General features: G+C 34.3%; 1 protein-coding gene across 2 annotated transcripts; it reads left to right on the top strand.

Annotated features, from left to right (window-relative positions):
- The first annotated feature begins 1,507 nt into the window (after positions 1-1,507).
- LOC128991176 (uncharacterized) lies at positions 1,508-18,873 on the top strand. 2 transcript variants are annotated; one of them, XM_054413956.1, is made up of 3 exons: positions 1,508-1,588; positions 17,905-17,983; positions 18,575-18,873. In XM_054413956.1, the coding sequence occupies exons 1-3, from the start codon at positions 1,544-1,546 to the stop codon at positions 18,796-18,798; spliced, it is 348 nt and encodes a 115-aa protein (XP_054269931.1). In that variant the 5' UTR covers positions 1,508-1,543; the 3' UTR covers positions 18,799-18,873. The 2 variants fall into 2 exon arrangements, with proteins under 2 accessions (XP_054269931.1, XP_054269932.1); XM_054413957.1 differs by lacking the exon at positions 1,508-1,588 and adding an exon at positions 10,974-11,078.
- The last annotated feature ends 474 nt before the right edge of the window (positions 18,874-19,347 follow it).

Here is a 19,347-nt window from a genome sequence, read left to right as displayed (position 1 = left end):
GTTAGACCCAACGTACCGGCCCTAACTACTTAAATACATTGTTACAATACTTTGCCAGTAAAAATTTCATAGTTATGCAATGATATAAATAAATAAAATAATATACTAACATAATCATTAAATATGAAATGCCTCTCACATAGGCTACTGCCCGTGCGTGAGTGTTTTCCGCTATCAGGAAATAATATTAGAAATTGAAAAATAAACGGTATCAGCATTCTGACACATACTTTCTCCCATAAGTTTGTCAACAACCTTTATCATGTGTAAGCGGTGAGAGTAAATATACGGAAATGGGATTTGTAAGATTTTCTTCAGAATTTAAAGGACTATAACATACTACATTTTTATCAAAATCGTTCGAGCCAATTTTGGGAAAATGTGATTTTCCGTTATTTTGTGGGGTTTTAATGGGAAAATAACATAATTTACAATAACTTTTGAACCGTAATTTTTACAGAGATGGGATTTGTACAATTTTGTTCAGAATATAAAGGACTATAACATACTAAATTTTTATCAAAATCGTTCGGGCCATTTTTGGGAAAATCTTATTTTTCCGTTATTTTATGGGGTTTTATGGGAAAATACCCATTAAAAATAAGAATTTCTAAAAAATTAAAAAAAATATCATAATTGTAAGGACCATAACATACTATGTCAAATAAAAACTGGATTTTTGTCTAAAATCCTATTTTTCGTTATTTTATGGGGTTTTTATGGGAAAATAACATAATTTACCATAACTTTTGAACCGTAATTTTTACAGAAATGGGATTTGTACCATTTTGTTCAGAATTTAAAGGGCTACAACATACTAAATTTTTATCAAAATCGTTCGGGCCATTTTCGAGAAAATCTGATTTTTCCGGTTTTTTATGGGTTTTTATGGGAAAATCCCCATTAAAAATCAAAATTTCAAAAAAATGAAAAAAACGCCTGGAGATACCATGAATTAGAACCTACATACCGAATTTCATCGAAATCGGACCACAGGTGTAGTCTCTAGCTCTGTACACATCCAGACACACAGACACACAGACACACAGACACACGGACACACAGACACACACAAACACACACAGACATCACTTTGAAAACCACTTTTTTGGGTCCAGGGGGACCCAAAACGAATATATCCACTCAAAACTCAAACTCGAAAATTTTGACGAAAACAATACTTTCTCCATATACTATGGTATAGGGGGAGAAAGTAAAAATAGATAAAATTAAAGACTTAATAATTAACAAATACTGTTTATCTTTGTATTTTATATAGGGACTGATTTTTTTTATATGAAGTAGAACGGATAGTTGGGTCTGTATAAACTATTTATGTTAATCAAACCAATATATTAGTTTAACCAAATGAATGTTTTAAATTAATTCGAGTTACATTTGAAAAATAAATGGTGTATGAACTCTACAATGCTGATAACCTAATAAACTACTTATGCTATGGAGATAATTTGTTAATGTATATTCCTACATTCGTTGTTTTCTTGTTCATTCGTCGTGCGGAATAAAGATAGTAATTTAAATCATGCATCAGCAGTTGGCCGCATTACACGGATCTTTGACCCATTCTGTGAGTTATACAGCTGCGTATACGTCGTATAGGCTATAATATAAAGTTGGGCATACTTTGGTTCAATTTAGAGGGTATTAACGAATCCGATGGTAAACGGAGCCCCGGATCTTAAAATTATATAGACTACCAGAATGATGATTCATCTAAGTGAGACTTATAAACTCACCATTGCAAATGCAGAGTTGTAAGATCTTATATTATTCAAATAGTTTTTTTTGTTTCTTTTACTTTATTTATAGCCTGTTAAATGTTTGTGAGTAATTTTTAGCAACCGAAGGACCATTTAAAAATACCTGTACAATTATATTGTGAGTAGAGAGTTCCATGCTGAGACGTTGCTGCGAAGTGAGGGCCCTCAATCAGTCTGGTAGTCTTCATGGCGTGGCGGACGAGGTGTTGAGATGATCACAATAATTACACTGAATTTAGAGGAATAAACTATAAAAGAGTAAAAGAGTTAAAAGGAGAATATTAGAGCGTTCAGAGAAAGACGTGGTCACAACCATGTCCAAGGCACATCTAACCCGACGCTGCTCACTATCTAGCCGGTCGGGGGAGGGGAACATCCCGATCAAAGTTCAATTCTACAGGTGAGCGTATTGAAAATGAAAACTCAAAGGATTGGATTGCTTACAATAAAATAAAATCTTTACCTTGATTCTAATAACTCTAGTAAAAACTAAAAAAATCTATAATTTGTTTGGTTACAGAAATGTAAAATAAAATACCCTGCAATGTGCAAATAAAAACCTTTTAAACCTTACATATTGTACTTAAATATCCAACATACCCCCACCCGTGAACCACAATGGGGTTCACAAAAGAACAAAAAACTTAACATTTTACAAGAGGTGGAGGATGATGAAGACTTGAAACTATTCTTCAATTGGGAAGGGAGACACCTTAGTGACAGCCCTTGTTAGAGGTCCTTTGTTGGTATGAAGAAGTACAACCCGAACGAGTCCGTCAGGTCCAGGGGAAGTTGCGGTGACACGGCCTGTCCTCCAGGAGAGGGGAGGAGAATTTTCTTCGTGGATTAATACAAGATCACCTTCCTTTATATTTACTTGGGGAAGTGTCCATTTTCCTCTTCTCTGCAGGGTATGGAGATAGTCTTTCTGCCACCTCTTCCAGAAATGTTGAGACATAGCTTGGACAAGCTGCCATCTTGAGAGTCTATTGCTTCGAACTTCTTCCCATGTGGGCTCAGGAAGTGCAAGTAGAGGGCTTCCAATGAGGAAGTGTCCTGGTGTGAGGTAATCAACTTCCGCAGGGTCTGAGGAGAGGGCAGTGATGGGCCTAGAGTTGAGTATTGCTTCTATCTTTGTAGATAAGGTGAGAAATTCTTCAAAGTTGAGGAGTTGTTCTCCAATAACACGTCGTAAGTGGTATTTGACGCTACGTACGGTTCTCTCCCATATTCCTCCCTGGTGAGGTGCTGCTGGAGGTATAAAGTTAAACTTTATATGATTTTCATTTCCAAACTTATTTAATGCTTTCTTTGTCTCATCCTGTTGTAGAAATGACTGAATGTGTTGTAGTTCTGCTGCTGCCCCGACATAATTCGTTCCACAGTCTGAAAAAATATTTGAGCAAAGACCTCTTCGTGATACAAAACGAGTCAAGGCTGCAATAAAGGCTTCTGAAGTCAAGCTGCTAACTACCTCAAGATGAACAGCTTTGACAGCTAGGCATATGAAGATACACAAGTACATCTTTACAGGGCTAGTTTTGCGCAAATTGTTTGGCTTAACCAAAAACGGCCCCATGAAGTCAGTTCCACAGTTAAAGAAAACTTTAGAAGGAGTAACTCTAACTGGAGGGAGATCGCCCATCTTCTGCGAAGCTGGAGTAGGTCGACAACGGAAGCAACGTACACATTTAAATATTCTACTCTTGATCACACTTCTTGCTGAAAGGATCCAAAACCTTTGAGAGATTATGCCCTGGAGAAATTGTGGTCCAGCATGCAAATATTTCAAGTGATAATAATCAATAATAATGTTAGTTATATGGTGCGACTTAGGCAGGATGATTGGGTACTTTGCTGCATATGATAATGTTGAGTGTTGAATGCGACCTCCAACCCTGAGGAGTCCAGAATCATCAATGAAGGGTGAGAGATGCTTTAGACGGGATGTTACTAGTTTTCCTGACTTGAGACGTGCAATGTCTTCTTGAAACACTGACAATTGAAGTATCTTGCATATTTGGACGGACGCATTATTCAGTTCTTCTAACTGTAGGGATCTTGATTCTTTCTTCTTCAGGCGAGTATTTTTGATGAATCTAAAAACATAAGATAACACTCTCAACAATTTGCTCCATGAGGAGAACTTGGAGAAAATGTCCAATTCATTGACAGCTATCAAAACATTCAAAGGTTCAGACCTGAGTTCAGGCAACTCTTCATTCTTCATAATTTTAAATGAGGAGACTGGCCATTCAGTTGTAGGATTTGACAGCCATGGCGGTCCATACCACCACAATTTGTGGTTTACTAGACAGGACGGTAAGAGGCCTCGACTAGCGCAGTCTGCGGGATTGTAGTGTGTAGAAATGTGAGACCACATGTGTGGTGGAACCAAATCTTGGATTTGAGATATCCGGTTAGCTACATAGACCTTTAACCTAAAAGGGGGGGAGTGTATCCAAGATAATACGACCGTTGAGTCTGTCCAAGCGAAAATTGAGTTGATTTCACATCTTTGAGAGATTAGGTTGGACGAGTAGTTCAACAATTCCGCCAGCAGATGTGCTCCACAAAGCTCCAGGCGCGGAATGGATATCCTTTTGAGAGGAGCTACACGTGATTTGGCGATAAGCAAGGACACTCTGATATCATTATCTGCTGAGACAGTTCGGATGTAGACAACAGCACTATAACCTGCTTCGGAACCATCTGAGAAACCGTGTAACTGTACATCTACGGCATCATGCAGGTGTACATATCGAGGTATGAAAATATTTCTCAGTTGAGGGAGTTGGTCATAAAACTTGTTCCATTTTTCTGCAACATCAGTAGGAATGGGTTCATCCCATTTCAGTCCTAGAGTCCAAAGAAGTTGTAAGAGGGCTTTGGTCCAGAAGATGGTAGGATCAAGATATCCACAAGGGTCAAAAATTTGAGCAACGGCTGAGAGGATGTTTCGCTTGGTAAGGGGTTTCTCCGGGATATCAAGCCTGTAAGAAAAGTGATCATTCTCTGACTCCCATTTTATGCCTAGGATACTGTAGAAAGGATTATCTGGACCTTGGAAATACATAGGCTTTTCCTTGTAAGATTCAGGTATGTCGCTTATTAGTTCGGGTCGGTTACAAACCCACTTTCTCAAATCAAAACCACCTTTTGACAGAAGATCAATAATTTCTTTCTGCGTAGTTCGAGCTTCATCTGGTGAGTTGGCTCCAAATATTAAATCATCAACGTAAACCTGTTTTTCCATCACTTTGGATGCCAATGGATAGTTTTGACCTTCATCTAGGACAAGTTGTTTCAATGTTCGTATTGCCAAAAATGGGGAGCTCACAAAGCCGAAAACAACAGTTGTTAATCGATAGATACTCATGGGGAGCGATGAATCCTTCCTCCAGTAGAGAAGCTGAAAGTGTTGATCTTCAGGGTGCATTTTAATCTGTCTAAACATTTGCTTGATGTCACAGGACATTACAATAGGATGTAGTCTAAAATTAATAATAATGTCACAAATTTTATTTTGCAGCTTTGGGCCAGATAATAACGTCTGGTTGAGAGAAATCCCTGTAGAGGAGGGGGCGCTAGCATCAAAGACAACTCTGAGCTTTGTAGAGGATGATTCATTTTTAACTACAGCATGATGGGGCAAGAAAAAATGTTGAGATTCATCAAGTCTGTCCTGGGTCACTATCTCCATGTGACCAGATTCTATATAATCATTCATACATTTCACATAATCTGTTTTTAGTTCAGGATTTGCGTTCAAGCGTTTTTCCAGTGAAAGAAATCTACGTTTTGCATTTTCTGAGGAGTTGCCTAGGGGAGCGGGTGCCTCCTTGAAGGGTAGTCAGACCGTGTAGCGACCTTTAGAGTATCTGGAATGGTGAGCTAAAAACAACTGTTCACATAGATCATCTTCAGGAGAGGGTTTTATTTTTAGCGGAGGTTCTTCTAACAGCCAAAATCGTTGTAGGGAACGATGCAGATCAACTTCATGAGTGGTGAGTAAAGATACAGTCCCCTCCTTACATGGGGTTCTTTCTAGGGGAGCGGGTCCTACAATTAGATAACCAAACACAGAGTTCATTGCCATAGGCAAGTTGTCTCCAAATGTCACGTGATCCTCCGTTACAATCCTACAAAACAAGTCAGCTCCTAACAACATATCCACAGAGCTTGGTAGGTCAAAAGTAGGGTCTGCTAGAACTAGGTGTTTCAACTTATTCTTGAACGCTGCTGATATTCGAGCTTGAGGAAGATCCGAAGTTATCCTATCCAATATAACCACAGGATGGTTCATCACTATGTCTGTACCATTGAGAGAAGAGATATTTACCTTTGAAGCACCTTTGGTACTGATGTGAGAGGAAGAGAGGCCATCTACATCACTATGTCCATTATGCCATCTATTTAAGGACAAGAGATTAGCTGCATTTTCAGTCAAACATGAAATCATAGAGCCCGAGTCTAGTAGAGCTCTTAAAACCAGAGAATGGCCATCTTTATTACTAACATACACAAGGGTAGTGCCTAATAGTACTGTTGAAGACTTGACAACATTACTTTGAGAAAACACAACCACTGGATGTTTTTCCTTATCTGAGGCTGACACTGAGCGATTTGTGTCAACTACATTCCTTTTCACTTGCTGAGATGGAAGGGAGGTTAGCGTACTGGTTGGTGTGGAGCGATTTGATAAATGCAGCCATGAGTGGTGTTTCTTACCGCAATGAAAGCATGAACGTTTTGATTTACAATCATTTGAGCTGTGAGCTGTGCCAAGACAATTGAAACAGAAGTGTTTCTTTTTTATGAACTCAAATTTAGAGGAGGGAGTCATAGCTTGAAAGTCAGTACACCTATAGATCACATGACCACTTTTGTTACAAAAAGCACACCTGGGATTCTGAGGTAACCCGGGGGCAGATAGCAGAACTGTACGAGGCTTATTAGTTACCTTAGAATAATCAGAGTTTGATTTGACATTAGAGTGGGAGGCAGAGGATATCCTTAGACTAGAAAGATTAGCAGCTTCCATATGAGTACATTCATCTTCTAAAAATGACATGATTTCTTCTACTGAGGGGATTTTCTGACTGTCTTCTCTACCATCCTCAATTTTTTTGCGTAGCTCTCCATCTAGCTTACGCAACAACATAGTAGACAAGATTATATTGTTTTTTCTTACCTCATGTTTAAGAGCTTCCAAAGCCCGAGTGTTTTCCTGAAACTTAGATAAAAAGGTTCTGATGGCTTTACTATTACCACTAGTTATGTTAGAGAGGTCAATTAGGTTATTAACATAATGAATGATCATTCTCCTGTTATTTTGATACCTATTTTTTAGCAACTCCCAGGCGACCATGTAATTCTCTGCTGTAATTGGCAGATTTTTAATCAAATTCAATGGTTCCCCTTCAAGAGAGGTAATCAAATACTGGAACTTTTCAGTATCATTTAATTTATCATTTTTGTGAATAGAAGCTTCAAACAAACCTTGAAATGACAACCATTGGTCGGGTAACCCACTAAACGCTTTTAAAGTGAGCGGAGGTAACTTTAGAGTCTTAGAAGGTGAAGTATTTGCATGAGCAGGAGTAGAAGTGGACTCCTTCTGATATGGTTTCACAATCACTTTAATCTGAATAAATAAGTCACTGATATCATCCTGAACTTTCTCTACTGCCTCAGCATCAAAGTCAGGTATAGAATCAGTAGAAGTCAAGCGAGTAAAATATTTATCAAACTCTGAGTACCTGATGCTTGCTTCTTCAGCATATTGCTCCAATTCCTCAAGAGCATCACTCCCTATCTCATCAGATACCAAAGTGGAGACACGATCCTTAATTTTCTTAAGGCGATTCAGAATTAATTTGCTCTGTCGTTCAAAGGTAGTGAACTTCATCTTGCAGGTTACCCTGAATCTTAATTAAGAGATAAAATCCAATTACAAACCAGTAAATAATTCAAATATTTCTAATAAGGAAATTAATATCAAAACAAATACTTTGTAAGCAGAAGAGGAAAAAAGTACAATATAAATAACCCTTTTTTAAAAACAAACCTATAAATCAAAAAATGCTCTGACCTATTCAATATCCAGTAGGCTATATTTCAGTTTCCATCAAAGTGTAGGCTACCCACTACAATACCTATGTACACTTGGATATATTAATCTTTTACTCTCAATAATTAGCGCCAAAAAATCTTTAAACTGAATTATTATTTCAATTTTTAGCAAAAATGGGTGAATAAATCAAATATTGTAGGCTATATGAGTCAAAATATCAAATACAGTATAATATTATAGATATTAAAATCAAAAAAATTTCAAATTTGTACCCAAGACTACAGAGCTTAAACAATTAATTAGCTTAGCTTAGGCTATCTCCAATAGGACTATCTCAATAACACTCTCAAACCTAAAGAAAATTCTGTTTAAAATGAATGAAGTCTCAAAATATCCTTATAGTGCAGAAAATTGATAGTTAAATACCACTTGGGATACGTTGAGTTAGGCCTATGCCTGCTTAAAACATCAACAACAATAATTATAAGTTTCTTTTGTTAAAAAATGAATTAAAAAAATATCAAAGAATCTCAGAGTTCCTTTTTAAACAATAAATTGAGAAAATAATCAATATTTTTCCAGCTCTAGGTTTTTGTTGGTAAAACACTATTTACGTACCAAAATTATTCAAAAGAGCCAAACAAATTATTTCAAAGACAAGTTGAAGATGATTTTCAATAACAAAATTATTTTACAAATTAATTGAGAAATATCAAATTAAGGATATTATTTTCAGTGTATGAGATTCAACAACAAACTATAAATCCTAGAATAAAAACTACAATCCAATCCTTTACACCAACATTCATGAGTGAGGTTATGTTATTGTTTATAACTCGATGACATTGACAAACTGACAGAGTGACGACGACGACAGAGTCAAAATTGCACAGTTGCAGCCATCTTAGATTGCAGACTACACCAGCGCTCGCAACGGCGAAAAATGTTTGTACTGGAGTGAGTGAGAGGGAAGACAGCTGGTTTCCGTTCCAACATGAACAAGAACAATACAAAACAGTCTGGGAATTTCCCCTTATCAGCAACTTGTACAGTCCTGAATGTTTCGTGAATATTCTAGAGTAGTAATTTTCACTTCTACGATCGAAATAAAAATGACCTTTTTAACGATCACACTAAAATGGCTGGCAAACAACTTTCTCGGAAAAATTTGAGAAGTAAAATAATTACTGTTCACTGTAATAAAAACTTATTGAACGTATTTTACACACGATAGCAAAATAAAAATGTCTATTTTTCCAAGCTTTGGTTCAAAATAAAAATATCTTCCGGCACGTAGGACCAAATGTTAAATGTTTGTGAGTAATTTTTAGCAACCGAAGGACCATTTAAAAATACCTGTACAATTATATTGTGAGTAGAGAGTTCCATGCTGAGACGTTGCTGCGAAGTGAGGGCCCTCAATCAGTCTGGTAGTCTTCATGGCGTGGCGGACGAGGTGTTGAGATGATCACAATAATTACACTGAATTTAGAGGAATAAACTATAAAAGAGTAAAAGAGTTAAAAGGAAAATATTAGAGCGTTCAGAGAAAGACGTGGTCACTACCATGTCCAAGGCACATCTAACCCGACGCTGCTCACTATCTAGCCGGTCGGGGGAGGGGAACATCCCGATCAAAGTTCAATTCTACAGGTGAGCGTATTGAAAATGAAAACTCAAAGGATTGGATTGCTTACAATAAAATAAAATCTTTACCTTGATTCTAATAACTCTAGTAAAAACTAAAAAATCTATAATTTGTTTGGTTACAGAAATGTAAAATAAAATACCCTGCAATGTGCAAATAAAAACCTTTTAAACCTTACATATTGTACTTAAATATCCAACATAGCCTATGTAGTCCATGTTGATAAGATTTTCTATGAACTCAGAATGTCGATAAGGAGCTAATTTTACCTTCCCCTTGTGACAACATAAGGAGAAAATACTTGTGTCGTGTCCCTGTTAGTCTGTTCTGACTCTAAATTCATAGATTTGCAGTAGTAACAAATCCAATCTAACGACCCCAATTCAAAAGAGTTGGTGTTTTTTTAGGAACTTCCAGAGCACATTTAACACCATCACTGTTATTTACTTTTTAGTTCCATGGTTCTCCAGGTTTTTTCGTTCTGGTTGTCTCTTTACGCACAGTTTCCACCTTTTCTTGTTCTTTTTGTACTTTTCACACCCTGGGGATTATGATAAAGTTGTATAACACTGTAATGACCCGAGTCAAATTTGCCTTTAAACATCAAAAACTTCTTTATTAGCATCGTACGTGTTATTATATTACCTGAAAAATACAGAAAATATATATACGTCTAATGACACTTGCAATAATATATTTACACTTATACTGTTGACTTACAAGACGGTAAATACATGTAAAAGTTGGTAAGTGGTGATCGATTTCGATTGGACACTCCAATCATCATCAGACCCAATAGGCGAATGACAAGAATCAAAATGGCGTTCCCTAAGTTTCTATAAGTACAACTTGGTACTTATAAAACTAGGGATTTATAGTAAAATGGCCAATAAGTTTCTATAAGTACAACTGGAGTCAAAATTTACTTGTTCATCAATGAGCTTATTTCTATGTTTACATTTTTCCTTATAAACATACAATTCTTCCCGAGCATTCATCACATTTCCTTTCTTACAATTCTTTAAAATACATACATTGTCTTCAATTTTTCCTAACGAGTGGCCATTTTGTAACAAGTGCTGTGCGACATTTGATCTTTCCGGTTCGTTGTTTCTCCATGCAGATGTGTGGTTTTTGAATCGTTTAATAAAGTGAAATTGTAACGATTGTGATAATGTTTATATTGGACAAACTGTAAACTTTATTATTTACTATTATCTACTATTTATTAGTATTTTCATTTACTTTTGTAAATTTTATTAGTAAAATTAAAGTGAAATCAACAAATATGTTTTTACATCTTTATTTTTTTTAAATTTTTTCCTTATGAGAAGTCGAAACGTTGATAGTCAGACAGTTTAAACTGCCATGTTGCTTGAAAATGCCAGAACAGCAATCAACATGACAGTTTGATTGATTGATATTCTCTAACAACCAATAGGAGCACACAAGTGTGCGCAAATTGGTTAAAACGCCCGACCTAAAATTTAAAACATTTACTAGTGTACAAGTCTTGGAGCCACCAACCAAAATGATTCGTTTGGTTCTAGTTGCTTCTTTCATTTTGATCTTGGTAAATATTACTTTCATATATTTAAGTTTCCTATAGTTAGACAAAGAGAAAAATCTTGTTCATAGTAGATTAAAAGTGAAAAAGGAAAACATTTTACTGTTAATGAAATAGCTTGAGATTAATTGAAATAATTTCTACCTATCCATAATTTTTCTTTTGTCATTGATTTATGTGTACTGAATTAATATTTTTTAAACATTCCATAATCTTGTAGTTTAAATTTTAATACCGATTTAGATAGATTATGGCTTACCTTGCCTAACATCAGATGAAACCTAAGCAGAGTTTTAACCCCGCCAACGGCGACCCTTCTTTCTTTTATATTCTTGGCTATTTCAGGTGTTGTTAAAGTGTTTCAATATAATTTAGCTCTTTAGTTCTTATCTCATCCTCGGAGTGCCAAGCGATATACTGCTTTCTGCAATTTTTGTCTATATTTTAATAATGGAAGTAGTATGCTACCTGCATCCTCAAATTTATGGTCCATACAGTTGTACGGGGTGAATTATTGGATGGTATAATTTATATTAGCATTTATATTGGTAGTTTTGACTAAAGTAGCTTAAGTATGGACCTGTAAAATGTAAACCCCAAACGATTTTTTTTTCAAATTTCATTATCTTCCGTACTGTGGCGTGTCTAATTATTTCACCAAGCTAGTTTAACTCATCATCAAAGTTCAAACTCAAAACTAAAATTTCATCCTGTTTGGAAGACCTTCATGTATTCAGTTTTTTTTCGGTTTTTTTGTCTGACCTTATGTTAGCTTCTAGAAGTGGTTATACAAGAAAGATAAGCAACTTTAGGCATATTTTCCCATATGAATAACATGATGATTATTTTTAGCCACTTCTAAAAAAATCCTGATCTTTGCCTATACATCCCTACACAAATGTCCAACTCCATAAATTATTAAAACCAACTTTTTTGCATCACTCACCTACAAACCCATATAAAATCATATTAACATTTTTTTAGATTTTTAGAATGTTTATGTTGTAATATTGTTTATAATCAAACGTTGATACACACGTAGTATGCCAGAATATTAACTGTTTTGCCGTATCTCAAGCCGTTTTCGAGATATAAGCATTATAAAACAATATTATGGACGAGGTGTGGAAAAATGTAAAAAAAAGTCTGGACTTTGAAAATGTTCGTGGTAACTGTTATTTATTTTGTAGCCTACCCATCTATTCTATATATAATTCAGTTTTAAAAATCTTTGTACAACTAAATCTAGAGTTCTACTGGACCGATTTTATTAATTAATGGGTCGTTGGAAAGCTTAGTTCGTGTAGATTTGCAAATAATTATGAAAGTTTTTTTTATGATTTATGGTGAACAATAAAAAAAAAAACACGTTTTCCATAAGAAATACATTGAAAACGGCGTTTTTCACACTTTTTATTTGGGTGCGATTTTTAGTTGCCATTTTTTTATATTTACAAGAAGTGCGTGGTATCAATTTGTAGGAAATTTTATTCTCTTTCAGAATATCACCCTCCACTTTGGTCGATTTCCTCACCATTTAAAAGTTATTTGCAAAAAAGCTAAGTAACCTCACAATTTATAGTAATGAGAAAATATTGAGTTTTGGATATTTTTGTTAAACTTTGTACAACTCAATCTAGACTTCTACTGGACCGATTTTGTTAACTAGAACTAGATTTTGTTTGGTCATTAGAATGCCTAACTCATGTAGATTTGCAAATAATTATAAAATTGTGGTTTTATTAAATATTTGTGGTGAAAAAGTAAAAATAACAAAAATACATTAAAAACTGTTTTTCAAGTTTCTATTTGTAGACAGCTTTTGGCTGTCTTTATTAAGTATTTTCAATAAATGCATAGAAGTTATTTGTAGTAAATGTTATTCTCATTCAGAATATTACATTCACTTTGGTCGATTTCCCCTCCATTTAAAAGATATTGGCAATAATCTAAGTGATCTCCAAATTTATAGTGGTGAGAAAATACTAATTTGGATATATTTTTGTTAAACTTTGTACAACTAAATCTAGACTTCTACCGGACTGATTTTGTTATTTAATGGGTCGTTGGAAAGCCTAATTTGTGAAGATTTGCAAATAATTATGAAAGTTTGATTTTATTAAATATTTGAGGTTAAAAAAATAAAAATAAAAAATAATAAATTTAAAACTACTTTTTTAAAGTTTATATTTACAGTTGTATATTTGTAGCCAACTTTAGGTTGCCTTTATTGAGTATTTTCAAGAAATACATAATTGTAATTTGTAGGAAATGTTATTCTCTTTCAGAATATCACCATCCACTTTGGTCGATTTTCTCACCATTTCAAAGTTATTTGCAAAAACGTTAAGCAACCTCCAAATTTATAGTAGTGAAAAAAATACTGAATTAAAGATGTTGTTGTTAAGCTTTGTACAATTAAATCTACAGTTCTACTGAACCAATTTAATAATTAATAGGTCATTGGATAGCCTAATTTGTGAAGATTTGCAAATAATTATGAAAGTACTGTTGAGGTTGTAAGCAAGATCGTTTGGCTATAAATCGATGATAAATAACTCAATTTTTTGAACAATTTGTGTTGGTCGTGATTTAGCTGTGTGCTTTAATGAAATGGAAGTTGGTATTTCAATGAAGGTTCTTAGGTCAAAACAAAAAATAGAATAACGTAATTAGAATTAAGTAAATATATCTAAAACTAAATTCCATATCCAAGATGTAATCAAATTTATATTTTCTGATTGAGCGATACAGTATCTTGAACCTAACTGATTAAAACTATCAATATCTCAAGTAAAAGCTTTTGAAGTATTTTAAGACCAAAACATATAAAATAACTTAAATTAAAATAGAGTTACGTATCATTGATTGCAGATAGGTACTGAAACGATTGCAATTATTGTTGATTCGTGTTTCAGCAGTGTGCTTTAGGTAGTCCGATCTTAATAATCAATAGCTCAAATGAAAGCTGGTATTTCACTTAAGGTCTTTAGACCAAAATGTATAATGTAATTAGAACTGCTTGGATACATCTTTAATTGAAGGAAAAAAAATTCTTTTGTCGAGTAATACAATAGATAAATTAATGACGACGCTTGATGACAAATATGTGCTTGCATATCTTTATTTTAAGACCAAAATTATGAAAATTGAGCGGGTAGAAGAGCCCTCCTGTAAACTATCGCCCGCCTACGAAACATTAAACTCGAAAAACCCAAATTTAACTCCGATAAGAAATGTACAGGGAGGCAGTTTGTGCATAACTCGAAATATACGTCAGAATGCCTATGCTTGATGGCAAATCTTCGGTACGTCCATACCTTTAGTTTAAGGCCAAAATTATGAAAATCGGTCGGGTAGAAGAGCTAACTCGACTCGGAAAAGAAAAACCAATTTTTTTATAGATTGTAATAATTGGTTTACCAGTAGGCCATGCATAATCTAATCATACGAAACGTGTGTTAATAATTCAACAGCTTATTGTTATATTGTTATTTAATTAATTTTTCTTTGATTAAATGTTGTTCACATTTTGCATTTGTATTTAAAGTGTGTTCATTATGTTAAGTATGTGATTCTAATGTTATGTGCTTAAACTGTACCATAATATTAGTGAGTAAAGTGGTGTATGGATTTCATAACCATTATTTTACTAGAGACCGTTGTATTTAAAAACCACAACGGGCTCTGTTGCTAGTATTAAAATATTGTTATAAATTTTTCAATTTTAAAATTTTTCATGTTTGTATTATTGTTTATAATCAAAAGTTGTGGTATCATTGTTTACAATCTTTGCACAAATTGTGTGAAATTTATAAAAAATTTGTAAAAATGTGTGTGACGAACGAAGTACACACAAATTTAATCACAGTCATAGTGAAATTTACAATTAGTGTGAAATTGGTGAAAATTATGTGATGTAGTACACACAAATTCACATCACAGTCGCAGGCAGTTGTTGTATTTGACGACATGAATATTCCAAATATTACACAATTTTTTCAATGGGTCGACATAAATATATTTACTGATTTTACTTGTGTCAATCTTGCAGCAAAGTACACAAATATTTACGTGATAATATAAATTTCCTAATATTATCCAAACAGGACGATTTAAATTTTAAAACATAAGTATAACAATCATGTTGGTAATGACGTTACATTTAACTAATTTAGAAATATCTTCCTCTGATGTTGGGATAAAACTAAATATGACTTTTTCATAATAAACAAGGAAGTCCTAAAGAAAAATGGCAAATATAGATTATTGTTTATTCGATTTTATAATGATCAAGAGCAAGAGTATTGAATTGATGCCATCTTCAAGAATAAACCTCTTCTCATCATTTTAAGATAGTACTTTTTTATTCATAGTTAAGGTTTTAAGGTGGTGGTTTGTAGATTTAATTCTTGTGACAGCATCATAGTAATCTTGCCCAGTTGCAAGACAGTTTAAATAATGTTAGTGTCTAATGTTTAACAAAGATCTAATGTTTAAGATCCCTAGTCTACTCCATTCACTTTCTTAACCTCTAAGGCTTACTTGTCTTCTTCTTCTAAAAATTTTAAAGGAATATAAGAATACAACTTTGGCCTTAAACTACAATATTCACACATAATATAACCATCTAATTTGTCTTTAATCTTGCCAATTTTTAAACATTATTTTATATAGATACCATTTATTAAATTAGTTCAACAGTTTCATTATTTGTATGTCAATGCATTGTAATGTAATGTCGGTGTTGGCAAAGGCTACAAACTCCATGCACTGCGGTGTGGCACTGCTTTATTGATTTAGGCCTTAACTGTATCTCGAAAATGGATTGAGATACGGCAAAACTTTTTAAGTTCCGGCACACTACGTGGGTATCAACTTTTAATTATAAACAATATTAAACATAGAAAAAATAAAAGAAAACGAAAAAATGTGTAACATTATTTTATATGGGTATGTAGGTGAGTGATGCAAAAAGGTTGGTTTTAGAACATATATGGGGATTATCTATATATATAATTCTGTAAGACCAAATTTTTACCAGAAAATTGTGGACGTCTGGTAAGTCGCAGAAAAGTGGGAAGGGTCTTAAATTAAAGGTCTTGGCCCAAGGGACTCGGGAAAAATAGCAGAATTCCCATAAAGTTACCAGAAAACGAGATATAACGTAAAATATCCACCATAAGAAATGCATGGGGAATGAAAAACGTCTGTATTCTATCAGCTGTTACTTATTTATTTGCAATGTTTACATTTATTCCGAAAGTCAATGTTGGTAAATAATGTTTCAAAATGAATTGTGTTAAATTTTTTGTTTTCCGTTTTTTTTATTGAGTGGAGTAACTAGACAGGGTAGGGGAAGACCTGCAAGACGTGGAAGAGTGTCCAAAGAAATGCAAACGAGAACGTCATGTAGGGCCTACCTGTGAAAGAAATCCAGAATCTGTTTTACAACCTGTCTTTAGAAGAACGCTGGAAAATGAGTTGAGTGTTCTTTCTCGCAATATAGGTCCTCTTAAAGCACTTGCATGCACTGTGACGCATTTCACTTCGCAGAGGAGGCCACAAATGGACATTTCAACGCATGTTGCCACAATGGACATGCCACAACCACAAGTAAATGACGAACTAAAAGAACTGTTTTTACTTGATTCGAAGTTCATAAAAAACATAAGGCAATACAACAGTGCAATGGCTTTTGCGTCGCTTTCCACTACACAAAATGAGATTTCGGGAAATGGGCCTTACTTTCTTAAAATTCAGGGACAAATTCATAGATATATTTCTGACTTACTACGGCGAACAGGGGAGTTGCCTTCATAATAATTATTAATAATTTTGACCTTTACATGTGGTTCTCCAAATGGAAACTATATCAGAATTCGTAAGATTACAAAACAAATCTTAAATTTTACACTAGAAAAGATGTGCAATGTTTGGCTGTATGATTTCAGCTCTGATTCGTCGTTCTCTGGGCTCAGGTCAAACCGTGTGCACGTTTCCATTTCTTAATATGTTATGTTATTGATTTAATCATTATTTTACAATTGTATTTCATTGACACATCAGAAGCAACTAATATACGACTCCAACGGAAGGAAAACCAAGATATAAAACAAAAAACACTGTTAATTTTAAGTAACATAAAATTGGTAATTTTAAAAATATAGGCCTATTTCGAATATTTGTCATTTTATATATGTTTTTTTTATTGTAGTCTAAATTAGGGGCTATGGCCCCTATAGGCCACTAGTTGGAAATAATTTATGGAGTTGGACATTTGTATAGGGATGTATAGGCAAAGATTCGGATTTTTTAAAGTGGCTAAAAATGATCTCCATGTTATTCTTATGGGGAAAACGCCTAAAGTGGCTTATCTTGCTTGTCCTGCTTCTTTATCAGGATATATGGTCACTAAACCATTTCTGTTCTCTGCAAAAATCACCACATCATCAGCAAACGCAAGAACACTATTTACCCAGTAAATATAGATTTGAATGATTTATTAGTTTTTATTTAGGTACGTAATTGAGATGGACATGCAAACAAAATAAACATGGTAAAATGCACAAATGTGTTGTTTTCTTATTTGTTTTCTCTAGCATTTTTACTGATACCATATTATAACCGTCAGGGTGCTTCAGCATTAGAGAGAGTAGCCCACATCTGGAGAAAAAATATAGGACTTAAATAATGCTAATTTCTTATGATACTGCACACGTGATGCACATCTATTAGAGTCATGGTATGTAATAAATTTACAAAGAGTACAACATTCGTACAGAACCGGTACTTAAACATTTTGTATACTAGAGACATTCTAATTTTTCAGGGTTCCTACGAAGCCAAGAATGCACCAAATTACCTTCCACTCAAGAATGACGAGACACATCCTACCTATCGATCAATTGGTAAGTAACCAAACTATTTTAGACATAACTCTACCATAAAAGAATATTTGAGCATATGATTTTCCTATTAAGAATTTTCATCACTGTGGCCGGAAGAATAGCGCAAGATCATCAGGCATTTACAGTGAATAACATCAAAGGTAGCCAAACACCTAAAGCAAAACCCAACTACAGTATAACGATAACTTTTCTTGATTCCCTCACGATTCTCGACACGACCCATTAAAAACCATTAGCTAAAGTACAATAAAGCTAAAAAATATATATAAACAATATGTTAATTAATCGAACATCTCCTAAAAAAAGAAGATTATACAATCCCTAGTGTCTGCAATCGCCCGCACACCAACAAACACACACACACAACAAATCTTGGATTCAGGGCTACTCAAAACGTATATTTGCACCCAAAACTAAAACTCAAAAATTTCTAAAAAAAACAATACTTTCTCCATATGTAAATGGGGAGAAAGTAAAAATGTGAGGGCTCAGCTCGTGCGGCCTTTATAAAACAACATATATTTAGCGCATGAATTTATCAGTGGAAGTGATATTGATGCCATTAAATTTTATATTGTGTTGTGGTTTCAGAAGGAAAAGCAGAGGAAACTCTTGCTGAAGCTGCGAAAACTGCTGCGCAGGCTACCTTGATGGCAACGTTTGCTACCGCGGTTGCTATACCAAGCCTTGTGGGATGGGTAGGGTACAAAACTCTGCAGTACGGAGCAGGTAAAGCTACAGATTACGCAGTACAAAAAGCTCATGAGGCTGTCCACAACGCAGTCGAAGGTGAAATGCGCAAGGCATTTTCGTAAAAACAAGCAGATGAATTGAATATTGCCTGTTAGTGTGAAAACCCTATGGCATTAAAGTTTGTTTAACCAATTAAATGTACTCATTATTTCAGTCCCTGTATTTATTGCACATCAGTATACAGTATTTTCAGTTGCACATCAGTATTCAGTATTTTCAGTTGCACATCAGTATACAGTATTTTCAGATGCACATCAATATACAGTGTTTTCAGTTGCACATTAGTTTACAGTATTTTCAGATGCACATCAATATACAGTGTTTTCAGTTGCACATTAGTTTACAGTATTTTCAGATGCACATCAATATACAGTGTTTTCAGTTGCACATCAGTATACAGTATTTTCAGATGCACATCAATATACAGTGTTTTCAGTTGCACATTAGTTTAGAGTATTTTCAGATGCACATCAATATACAGTGTTTTCAGTTGCACATTAGTTTACAGTATTTTCAGATGCACCTCAATATACAGTGTTTTCAGTTGCACATTAGTTTACAGTATTTTCAGATGCACATCAATATACAGTGTTTTCAGTTGCATATCAGTA

This window comes from Macrosteles quadrilineatus, unplaced genomic scaffold (assembly GCF_028750875.1).
Source record: "Macrosteles quadrilineatus isolate MER2022 unplaced genomic scaffold, UCM_ALF_1.0 Scaffold_3__2_contigs__length_128488019, whole genome shotgun sequence".
NCBI lineage: Eukaryota > Metazoa > Arthropoda > Insecta > Hemiptera > Cicadellidae > Macrosteles > Macrosteles quadrilineatus.
This window is presented reverse-complemented; position numbering and strand designations above follow the sequence as displayed.

Excerpts from the sequence above, each read along its gene's own strand:
- LOC128991176 (XM_054413956.1), top strand. The coding sequence starts at position 1,544 with ATGCATCAGCAGTTGGCCGCATTACACGGATCTTTGACCCATTCT. Across the intron at positions 1,589-17,904 it reads ACGGATCTTTGACCCATTCT|GGTTCCTACGAAGCCAAGAA; the intron begins GTGAGTTATACA and ends CTAATTTTTCAG. Across the intron at positions 17,984-18,574 it reads TCCTACCTATCGATCAATTG|AAGGAAAAGCAGAGGAAACT; the intron begins GTAAGTAACCAA and ends TTGTGGTTTCAG.